This window comes from Dermacentor albipictus, chromosome 3 (assembly GCF_038994185.2).
Source record: "Dermacentor albipictus isolate Rhodes 1998 colony chromosome 3, USDA_Dalb.pri_finalv2, whole genome shotgun sequence".
Classification (NCBI taxonomy): Eukaryota; Metazoa; Arthropoda; class Arachnida; order Ixodida; family Ixodidae; genus Dermacentor; species Dermacentor albipictus.
Genome location: NC_091823.1, coordinates 125,946,373 through 125,958,656, shown reverse-complemented (window position 1 = coordinate 125,958,656; position 12,284 = coordinate 125,946,373). Strand labels below are relative to the sequence as shown.

Sequence of the window (12,284 nt, the reverse complement as noted above, 5' to 3'; positions counted from 1 at the left end):
TTGGCGTGCCAGCAAGAAATCATAAACAGACACATGCCTACACGGATGTCGATGACGCCCTCGAAAAGGTGGCAGTGCTTTTCTTTTTATATTTCTCTTCATCATCGGAGTAAACGTAGATGCCAGAGACGAAAACCGCAGTGCCACGTCGCAAAGAGAAGGTCATTTACTGCGGCACGTTTACCGCACTGTAACATGTTCTCCATGTCGCAGCAGTGCAAAATCACGCGCTACCGCAATTCTCGCATTTACTTTTCCCGTGCTTACGCCAGGTTTATGGCCGTGGTCGACGCTGAACACTGCAGTTTATTGGATGTTAGCAAGCAGGACCTTCAATTTGGTATTCAGAGTCGGAGCCATTGGGAAAGAAAGAGAAAGAAGAAAACGCTGTTGTCACCGCTGTAGCTGCGCTTCTTACCACTCCCCGATGAACCGTAAATACTTTTTATATTCTAAGAAAAGGCAACGACCATAATAAAGCAGTCATCGGAAACATCGAATGTAGCAGTTTTCCGCATAAAACAATTTTTTTTTATTTGGGATTGGCAGGTTTCTCCCGGTGTTCTGGATTTAGCTAGGAAAAATTTATAACCTTATACCTCTGCTGTATTTACAACATATTGTCAGGATGAATTCAAACAGGAACAACTAATCTACTACTATGCGTTGTTCTGTTTGCATATTCGTTGGCGTTTGTAACAGTGGCCTATACTCGAAAACAACTTAAGACTACTCCACGCTTGGAAACCTGCTACAGGGAACGGTTACACATCGCGAATCCATGTAATTACGCTTAACCAGTGGTGGGACCAGTTACTCTCTGTTCGCATTTCAGTTTGACCTCGTGGTAGTTTTTAAACGAAAATGGCACTGCTTGGTGGGATTTAGCTGTTGTAGTTGTAGAGGAATGTCCATTAATTGTGATGGCCCGGCCACTGTGGCGTGCTTCGTCCACCGTCGTCCACCGCGTTCGTCCACCGCGTTCAGAAATTCAATCTATGATGACCTAGTGCTTGGCGCCCGAAAGCCATAACCACTAAAGAAATAGTAGGACCGAGGTTGGCACTAACTGTATAAACGGAGGCTAACGTTTACGCAAAAAGTGCAAGAAATGTATTTGCTGATGGCTTGTTCATTTCCTAGCCCGTCTAAACAGCAGTACTCGACGGAAAACATCTCTCTGGCTGAGACCCGGCTGATTTACTTGTCGTAATTGGGCTCATTGCCCGGACCATTTCATTCGCACATCACATGTGGTGGTGAGATTGCGTCATCTGCTGGTGGCGTGATGATTGCCATTACCTATGAGCGCCAACATCGGTCCTGTTTTTCTTTTTTTCAGGAAATTATTTGCTGGTGTACGCAAACAGTACAAGGGGGACACAGCCTGGCCAGGCCAGTATCGAATCACCCACGATCAGAAACACCGGGAAACTGTGTACTCTATTCTTTTGGTACAACTACGTCAAAGCCGGTGAGAAGCCCAAGCAGTGTTTAGTCGTCCTGCACTCTTTCTCAAAATTCTGACGGCTCATGAGCCATATATATATATATATATATATATATATATATATATATATATATATATATATATATATATATATAGTATCGTGTGCTCATGTCAGCTCTCGCTCGCACTCTTTCGGTTTTTTTTTCGTTTGGTCTCGTTCACGCTTGTTTTGATTGCCTTGCCTTGCGATTGTTTTGTAATCTGATTGCATGTACCACGCGAGTCGTGTAGTACTTTCTGGAAGCAATGCGCACACCAGCGATTACACTGGAAGCTTCGACGAGTCATCTATAAAAACCAACATGCTTGACCCGCGGATGAGATTTTCGGCGATCGAAGACTCTGCTACATGTCTCTCCCAAATTCGTTGTCTCCGTATGTCGCCTAATGAAAACACGTACAGAGATGCTCTCAAATTTTGCATTAGGGAGTGTCGTAATTGTCAGTTAATGTTTTTTTTTGTTTCGGCAACTGCTGGCCTGATTGCTAGTAAAGGGCAACACTGTGTGGCTGCAAACAAAGCATGCACTAAATGCACGCACAGGAGGTACGCACAGAAGTCGACAGACCGAGAAGACGAAGCCCACCCTCTGTATGTGCAAACGGTTTACATTGACGAAAGATGAACGCCACATGGGTTTTGAACAACAGGGACTGCTGGCATTTGCCCGACCATGTAATATCCCCTATGGACTGCACTGGCCTGTGGGATAAATACGGCCCGGTACTTGATACGACCCAAACACGGCCCATGTGTGTGAGTGTGTGCTTGTGTGTGTGCGTGTATGTGTGTGTTTGTGTGTGGTCTTACCGTTTTATCGAGTGTACAAGACTTTTGTATTATTTACATTATGCATAGTAAAAGGGATCAACAAAATCTGCTCAATCGTTATGATAAAAATCTGGTGCATTGCTCTCGCTGACGTTGCTTAATGTTCAATGAACAGATTGACTTCCTCCGTGCCTCCTCTGAGTACCCCTTTTGTTCTTTACTTTGGAATGCCTATTATTCAAGAAAGGTGCTTGCCAACTTATTAATGTTGCTGAACTCCGTCTTCACTTTCAGCCTGCGCAGTAACTGTGTTTGCAAGGGCTTATCTCGTTTCCTGCTTACTAGTAATTCGTTAGCGTTACCGTCAATTCCTCATGCTATGGATTCGATAGAGTAAATAATGCATTAATATTTCATTGAATGATAATACACTTGTGTTTCAAACTATATAGCATCCTAGGCTGCCATGACTAGTGTCGGGTGAGTGTTACTGAGCAACATTTATTGTAACAAAGAGAGTTAAGCAGTGAAATTAAGATGTCCCAAGTAACATACCTACAACGCAACATATATAAGAAGGCGTACATTACGTATTCTACAAAACCTTTATTTTACGAGGACGAAAATTTCTGCTCTTTCTGACATCATACGGGTAGGAAATGCAGACAAGTTCTCCGTTAAACTCCAGCAGGGTCTGGTGTTGCGTGTTCTTGAAAACAAGTAAATAAAAGAGATGCTGGCTGCAGCTCTCGTGCTATGTGTGTGTTCCACAAATATGTTGTGCGGAAAAAAAAAGAACATGTTTAGTTCCTTTCGGATGAACAATTTCACCTGTCTTGTAGGTCTGTGTACATGATCGACGTAAAACGACATCTAATGAAGCGTTTGCAATAGTGGTTCACTGTGGGTAACAATACCTGAAAAAAAAAATAAACTGTGATTGTAGATGCCTCTCTTTGAGGCCGAAGTAATGGTTGTAGATATGTAGGTTATGCGGCGCCCCATTGTTCATCAATATAAGGCTGGGATAATGTATCGATTCTATTCCAATGTAATTCTTTCCCTTGCTTCGTCAGCAATCCGCGGACGCTCTACCTACAGTACCGTCACGATCTGCTGGTCGTGAATGATGCAAGACAAGAAAGAAAAACACGTGACTGAAACGAATGTTTTGCCGGCACGCTACATCATATATGTGTAAACCAACCTGGAATACAATGCACGCAATAAAGATAGCCTAAACTGTTTTGGGTGCTTCTTGGAAAATGTGGCATTTGTGTGCTACCTTTGTGGAGACGCGATAATATAGTGTGTAAAGCACAAATCACACTCGCCACCATGGTATTAACATACTACGCTTATGATTCTCCGGACATTTGCGCAGGAGCTGACCTGGAGGTGGGCCTGTATATGACGGCGGGTGGATACACCATGCAAGTGTGGACCCTCAGGGCTTTGGGAAAGTCTCCTCCAGAAGGAATCTGGAACGGAGCGGCCGTGGAAATTGGGCGACACCCGAGTGAAGTCAGCGTAGGTTCCGCTAAACGTACTCGTACTTCACTGCTTCACGGGGTGTTATGGTGAAGTCCACAAGGGTGGTAGTACGGTCGCACCCTCGGTAGGGGATTTGGTGCAGTGATTTGGTGAACTCCGGCCATCTGCACTTTTTCATTGTGTACCGTAAGCTGTGGTTTAGCGTTCATGCTGCATTGAAAAGTGGCATCTCCGACCGAGTTCAGTACCGTGATACACAGCGATAAAATAATTTGCGACCAATAATCTGGGGCAGCTCGCTTATCTATACATTTTATGCAATTTTAAAGCTATCAAAGCTATCTATGACATAACAATTTACTTTGATTATATAAAGAAATTGCGGCAGAACTCATCTCACAATGACTGTCGACGGTAATACGAATAGTGTTTGAGCGAAGCAGCGGGAGACCGTATTCCTGAAGCCACGTTTATTTAACGCGTCTAGTTGTCATTCTGAGATTTTCATTGATTTGGTTGTGCGCCGCATGCTATACTTTGCTATGGCACTGGCTTGTCAAGGCCACCTATGAGAATGGCAGCATGACGACAAATGCGTGACGCCGACACCGTGACGATAGTATGATGAAGGAATGATATCTGTGGGACCACAAATGCGGTATAGCAACGATGACCTGTCCACAATCCGATGCCAATTTTTGGATAAAGAAGCTGGAATCACGAAGACGGGACAAACATGGTGACATGTCGTTACTGAAGTGATGACCATGGTAAAACTACAGCGCGACCCCGATGACATGACGACAACGTCATCATAACTACTGCTTGGCAAAGATGGCCCACGACGACTGGGAGACAAGAGTCAGGTGTCAAAGGTACAATTACGACGATGGAAGGACCGCGACGGCATCCCAAGGGTGGTATGGCAACCAATGCATAACGACGACTGTATAAGAGGGCGTTATCACAATGATGACATGAAAATAGCGATTGACATAACAATCACGATTGAATGGTGACAGCATTGTTAGCATAGAATGAAGAGCATGAAATTATCTCGATAAATTGACAAAGATGGTATGATGACAGCAGGATGACGTTAGTGAAGCGATAACGATGGTGAAACGACAGCGTAACAATCATGACATGACGATTTCAATGTGGCGAATGTGCAATGAAAATGGCTGATGAAGACGGCATTACGATAGTCAAATGTCGAACTTCTAGCGACGACGATGGAACGAATGCGACGACAGCCCGTCAATGGTATGACAACGGTTGTATGACGAGAACTGTATGACCACGACTCAATGATGACGATGCCACGGTAGCGAGGTGAGAACAATGAGATGCTGACGAGTGTACGATGACAATGGCGTCACAGTGGCTGTATCATGAAACCTGTATGGTGATGATGGCATGACGAAAGACGGCTGACGAAGCTGAAGTGACGGCGCTGGCGCGGCCACGACGGCATGGCGACGACGGTGTGACAAGAGATGCATGATGACGAATGACAGATGATTACAGCATAACAAGGGAGGAATAATCAAGATTGAATGAGGACAGTGTGATTGTAACACAATGACCATGAAAGATTGACGTTGATGGAACGAGGAATGGGCAGGACGACGGCCACGTGACAACGATGGCGTGATTACGACGGTATGGCGAGTATCGGGTGACAAAGCTGGAATGATGTCAATGCAACAAACACGGAAGCATCACGATTCCACACGTATTGTGTCTCTTAGATAACTTGGACCATTTGGACAGCTTGGACAAGCAGAAAGTGAGAGGATGGCAGCATGACGAGAGTCAGATCACGAAGCTGGAATGATGGTCATTGAACGACCACGATCTCATCATAATGTTAGTGTCACAATAAATGCATTAAGACTGTATGACGACGACTACGGGACGAGGACGGGATATGACGTCTCAACGAATAACTTGTGTTGCGGCGACGCCTCAAATGGCGTGCCGTGCCAACCGAAACCCTTCACAGAGGAAGGCGGCATTGATTTTTCTGAATCTTTAACTTCCGCCAGCTCCCTGGTATTTGGTGTTTGCGATAACAGAGCCGAGCATAATTTTTCAAAAAAAAAACAGCGTCATTGAAAACAGCGGCCAGGACTATTACAGGCCTGTCCTTGTGATAAATTCCCCTAATTACCAGCGTCATTTCGCTGAAGCGTTACTGTTTTCACAAATTTAGCAGCCTAACTGGTGGGCATTCTATATGTAGGAAAGAAAACACGTGAGAGTTCTCCAAACCCACGGTCGGTTTGCATCCCTACGCACTATGGGGCAGTGCGGTACTGGCAAACCATATCTGCTGGTGGTTTGTGATTGAATTATTGATGGATTGCGAGCAGGGCAAGCAAAAGTTGCTACAGCGCTGAAAGCGGTCGCTGCATGGCTGATGCTGACTGGGAAACGACGGGCGAAGAAAAAGTGCCGCAGTGATACATGGCGGCGAAGCGCTCACAGTGAAGGGGTGCTGCCCAGAATACCCACACCTGTTAGAAAGCTACAAAAGGTCTCTCATGACTCGGGACTGATTACGTGCCAAATCTTGTGAATATGTTTACCCTGTGCTTCTTCTGTACGTCACACTGAACTATAATCTATCATTGAAGATATTCGAAATGGTGCCCTGAAGTCATTACTAACGACCATATTTTCACATTACGCAGGAGAATGTGCCTTGATTTTGACTTGCACTGTACTTTCCTTGAGTACTAAAGCAAGAACCACATTGTCGTTGCAGTTATACTTCTCGACCATCCAATACCCTCAAGCAAGGGCTCTGTTTGCCGTGGACGCCATACGCTACAGTACCTGCACCCTACCATGTGAGTTTAAACCAATAGCAGCACTATAGAGAATGGCTAGCATTTACGGAGACCAGATACTTAGTTGTCCTGCATTACTGAAACTTCAACTAAGTAAATCTGCTAAACCTGGGAATATTTATATATCAAAATGTTCACGGAATAGTGAAACCTGAAGTATTTCTGCCTTCACAACATTCTAAAATAAAGTTGTGAATGCATAGGTTTTTCTACAGAAATTACGAGAGGGAACTGTGGCGATAATGTCTTAGAGAAGCTATAAGTATGACGGTTGACCTAACACGGGAAGGATGTGCAATCAATCAATCAATCAATCAATCAATCAATCAATCAATCAATCAATCAATCAATCAATCAATCAATCAATCAATCAATCAATCAATCAATCAATCAATCAATCAATGAATCAATCAATCAATCAATCAATCAATGAATCAATCAATGAATGAATCAATCAATCAATCAATCAATCAATCTTTATTGTTTATTATGATACATAACAACCTATTTTTATTTAGGCAGTACATGGTTAGGCCTGAACTACATCCTTTGGGATTCAAACGTATTTGTAACTTTACAAAGTGACCATATTCACAAAACATTGAGTGGTATAAGGAACAATCCGTTAGGATTATGGATGTGCACAGAAATATTACCTTGCGGTTTTTACAAGACTATCGTCATCCTGAAATTTCGATAAAGGGCATTGTATAATCTCAGAAGAAATTTTGAACCGGCAGGCCTGAAGAGTAAACAAGTATATGTACTACCAGTAATTTCCATAATATATGCATGGTCACGTTGCCAGAGTTTTCGCAGTAATATTTGTAGGAAACCTCGTGGGAAAGCACTTGCTAGGGTTTTACAGGAACATTGCCTATTTGAGTCATGCTTATTGCTTCCTGTAAAAGACTTGTGAACGCATACTTTTTCTTTCCTTAAATATGTGTCAACTTTATTTCTTCTGTTGAGGTTGGTGCTTGCACTTGAGCAACACTGTAATTTGGGCGAAAACTGTGTTTTCGATGCCCGCTGACCATGAGAAGTTAGGTGCAAGGAGTACGCCAAGGTAGTTGTGAAGGTTGGTGCGTGTAACAGGCTGGTGCGTGTAACAGGTTGGTGGGTTTAACAGGTTGGTGCGTGTAACAGAGATCGAAAACAGAAGATGCGTTTTTGTGGGACAATGATGTTAGTTTACATTCATCACTGTTTAGGACCATTTGCAAAGAAGTGTACTAGTTAGTAATGCTGTAAAAATCACGTTGAAGAGTGACGTGACCGGATAGTGAGCAGATTTTATGATAAATCACGCAGTCGACTGTGAAAGAGCGTACGCGCCGTGGTACCTTAGTGGCTTTGGTGTTGTGCTGTTAAGCACTCCGTGTTTTACGCCGAATACTGCAATGAGCTTTATCGGAAATCATACATTTTGCCAAGGATTCAGTTGCATCATGTAGTTTGGTCACCCTGTAGAGGCACTTCTTTTAATTTTGCAAGCTACGCAGAGCTTTAGGGATGTATATATAGCTGTGGTGTTACTGTTTCCGCCTAACCATCGAAGGAGGGTGATTTGGCCTTGAGAAAAATGCTGAAAGTTGAGCTATTACTAATTTTAGTTTCATTTTGAGCCGCAATTTGTTACCTCACCCGAATTTGCAGTGTCAACTTTGGCATTCGTGGTAGCAGTTGAATACTCTTGTAAGGTCGATCTACGAGGTCCCGTCAGTCGAGTTGTTAGATAAGGAGACGGCCTCTTTTAAAGGATTAATGTAGATGACGTGGCTCCACTGTGCATGGGTTATATAGGTGGCTGTTTTCTGCAAATAAATTTGTTGAAGTTAAGACATCGTGTTGGTCGTCTCGTATTCTGTCCTTGTCAGCTGGTGCCTAATATGCTTTCCAAGTAGTGTCCCGTTCTCGGCATTATCCCACCAATTACTTATAAGGCGTAGTATTGAGACTGCTTTAGTCACATGACCATTTATTTGACGTTTCTCTCACACCCGCTGGTGTGAGTGACAGATAAACCAAATTCAGTTGATTCTGTAGGGCTATTGCAGTATTATTCCATTATTCCATTATCCTTCCATAATTATTCGCATTATTCTGTAGTGGCTATTTGCAGGCGTACTCTACAGAAGCTTACTCTACGCATTCACACTCCCATTGCTTAATGCAAATACTTGGACATGCTCGCTTGTAAGAATAGCGGATATCATGTGGAAGCTCTGATTTTCAAGTAGTTTTCAGCGGGCATACCCAGGGAAATGTTCGGCATACAAGACTGAAAGCTGAGGATTGCGGCGAGCATTTACCAGTGTTAGCTCGTTATCAAGCTTTTGCTATAATTTATTGTAAACATATTTTTAAAAATGTGTTAAAAATGGTGTGCCGTTTACAGCTAAGGTGGCGAACTGCACCAAATCCGAGTTTCATTGTGCGAACGGTGCCTGTGTGGATTCATACGAGCGCTGCAACTATGATGACGACTGTGGTGACAATAGTGACGAAGAGAACTGCGGTGAGTTCCACTGCCTTAATTTACGAATTGTTACTCTGTGTACAGTATAACAGGAAGTACAAGGAAATGGCCACACCAACTGAAAGCTTTTGTTGCTTATCATGGACAAACGAACTGAAGCTCTATTTGTGCTTTGTTAATGGAATCTGCTCGATGGCAGAACAGATTGCATCTGCCAGTAGTTACGGGGGTAGGTAGGATCGACCGCTTTGTTTAGGATTATAGCACAAGTGAAATAGCAGTTTTCATTAACTGAGACTTTCCTCTAGACTACATAAAAGTGGTTCACTGATCTTAGGTACAGGTTAGTTGGGGACAGATATGAACAATAATATTTAGACGGGGCGTCAAACAGATGAAAAGTGAAGCATGATTTAGGAACAGAATATTTACAGAGATGGTTAAGATGGCTGAGTGAGTGCAACGTCCCGGACATCGTCGCCTTCTTCGATAGTCCAAGGAGGTGGCTCGTAACAATATAATTGTTGATCCTGCTGGAAACTTCAGTCATTATGGAATGTTTAGAAGTCATGTTGCATTGTAAAAACAAATCGAACGATAAATAACCTAGCTGTTACATTAAGAAACAGTGCCACAGAAAGTGTGACCACTACAAGAACATGGCGCATACTGCGAATTACGGATACATAGGCAGTGCAATCTTTATGCCTTGGGTAATCCACGCATAGCATTTTTAAGTGACAATCACACCATGCTTCTAACAAGAAGGTATGCACCATGGTGGCTCTGTGGCAGTAATGTGCTGCCACGCTCAATCGTCCTGAGTAATAGAGTAACACAGTATACATATAGAGCCGGCGTCACCCTCGCGTAAAGCATGAGAACGGCAGCACCCAGAGGCAACCAGCGACATCTAACACTAGCTGCTGGGCACGTTTAGGCCCAGCAGCTACCGCTAGACGTGCCTGGTTTGCTCCTGAGCGCTCCGGATGCCGCCGTGTCCATGCTCTGCACAAGTGTCACGCCGACTGTACATTGATTTAGGTGTGTTGCAATAGCCTCCAAGTGGTAAGAATGAATATAGATCACTCCACATTCCCATTTGCATGCAATACATATTCGTTTGGAATGGTTGATCTTATCACCAAGTTAAATCTTATTTAAAGGAGGTGGCGTATTGCCCCTTAGAAAATGTCCTGTGCTTTTAGAATGGTCTCATTTTTGTGTGGAACAAACTGGCAACCAGGCTGGAAATTGCCTACTTACCCATTTAGTGGGTTTAGCAGAATGACCTGCAGAAATCATTTACTTCCAGCTGACCATAGACTTGGATGCAACTTCGACTCATCCTTCTGTGACTGGTTGCCACAAGCGCCGTCTCAAGGGAAAGTGAGGGGTTGGGAATTGGCTACACCTTCTTCACGTTTGTCAAGTGGTCCCACCAGGGATCATACAACAGGCACACAAGCAGGTAAAGCTTCTATAATTATAGGAAATTGAATGCGTAGTGTGCAGCAAAACGAACACTCGCGTAGGGGGAACGGGGATCAAAGAAAGAACCAGTGCGGAAGTAATGCTATTGCGGATGCATAAACTTTCCATTCTCTCAGTCTCTGTTCGATGTCGTCGTCGTCGTCGTCGTCGTCATCGTCGTCGTCATCATCATCATCATCATCATCATCATCATCATCATCGTGGCTACGCCCACTGCAGGGCAAAGGCCTCTCCCACACTTCTCCAACTACCCCGATCATGTGTTAATTGTGTCCATGTTGTCCCTGCAAATTTCTTAATCTCATCCGTCCGCCTAACTTTCTGCCGCCCCCTGCTACGCTTCCATTTTCTTGGAATATAGTCCGTAACCCTTAATGACCATTGGTTATCTTCCCTGCCCATGCCCATTTCTTTTTCTTGATTTCTACTAAGATGTCCTTCACCCGTGTTTGTTCCATCACCCAATCTGCTCTTTTCATATCCCTTAACCTTACACCCATCATTCTTTCCATAGCTCGTTGCGTGGTCCTCAATTTAAGTAGAAGCCTTTTCGTAAGCCTCCAGGTTTCTGCCCCGTACGTGAGTACTGGTAAGACACAGATGTTATACACTTTTCTTTTCAGGCATAAAGGAACCCTGCTGTTCATGATCTGAGAATGCCTGCCAAACGCACCCCAGCTCATTCTAATTCTTCTGATTATTTCAGTCTCATGATTCGGATCCGCGGTCACTACCTGCCCTAAGTAGATGTATTCCCTCACCCCTTCCAGTGCCTCGCCACATATCGCAAGCTGCTGTTGTCTTCCGAGGCTGTTAAACGTTAATTTAGTTTTCTGCAGATTAATTTTTAGACCCACCCGTCTGCGTTGCCTGTCCAAGTCTGTGAGCATGCATTGCAATTGGTCCACTGAGTTACTAAGCAAGGCTATATCATCAGCGAATCGCAAGTTACTGAGGTATTCTCCGTTAACCCTTATCCCCTATTCTTCCCAATCCTGGTCTCTGAATACCTCCTGTATATACGCTGTGAAGAACATTGGAGAGATCGTTTGTCGCTGCCTGACGCCCTTCATTGTTGGGATTTGGTTGCTTTCTTTATGAGTACTACGGTGGCTGTGTAGCCGCTATAGATATCCTTCAGTATTTTTACACACGGCTCGTCTACACTCTGATTTTGTAATGCCTGCATGACTGCTCAGGTTTCGACTGAATAGAACGCTTTCTCATAAACAATGAACGCTATATGTAAGGGTTGGTTATATTCCACACATTCCTATATCACTTGATTGATAGTGTGAATATGGTCTATTGTTAAGTAGTCTTTACGAAATCCCACCTGGTCCTTTGGTTGACGGAAGTCTAAGGTGCTCCTAATTCTATTTGCGATTAGCTTAATAAACACTTTGTAGGCAACGGACACTAAGCTGATCGCTCTATAATTTTCAGGTCCGTGGCATCCCCTTTCTTATGGATTAAGATTGTGTTGGCATTCTTCTAAGAGTCCGGTACACTCGAGGTCATGAGGGATTGCGTATACAAGGTGGCCAGTTTTTCCAGAAAAATCTGTCCACCATACTTCAACAAATCTGCTGTAACCTGATCCTCCCCAGCTGCCTTCCCGCTTTGCATAGCTCCCAAGGCTTTCTTTACTTTTTCCGGCGCTACTTGTGGGAT

The 12,284-nt window shown here is 43.8% G+C and overlaps 1 protein-coding gene across 3 annotated transcripts in view; it reads left to right on the top strand.

Annotated features, from left to right (window-relative positions):
- LOC135909438 (MAM and LDL-receptor class A domain-containing protein 1-like) overlaps positions 1-12,284 on the top strand; it is a 269,210-nt gene that overhangs the window by 159,401 nt on the left and 97,525 nt on the right. For 2 of the 3 annotated variants that reach the window (XM_065441392.1, XM_065441394.1), the window contains exons 36-40: positions 1,343-1,474; positions 3,667-3,812; positions 6,550-6,634; positions 9,036-9,155; positions 10,432-10,587. In XM_065441392.1, the coding sequence (XP_065297464.1) occupies positions 1,343-1,474; positions 3,667-3,812; positions 6,550-6,634; positions 9,036-9,155; positions 10,432-10,587 (639 nt within the window). The remainder of the gene's footprint in view (positions 1-1,342; positions 1,475-3,666; positions 3,813-6,549; positions 6,635-9,035; positions 9,156-10,431; positions 10,588-12,284) is intronic. The other variant, XM_065441393.1, reaches the window with a different exon arrangement.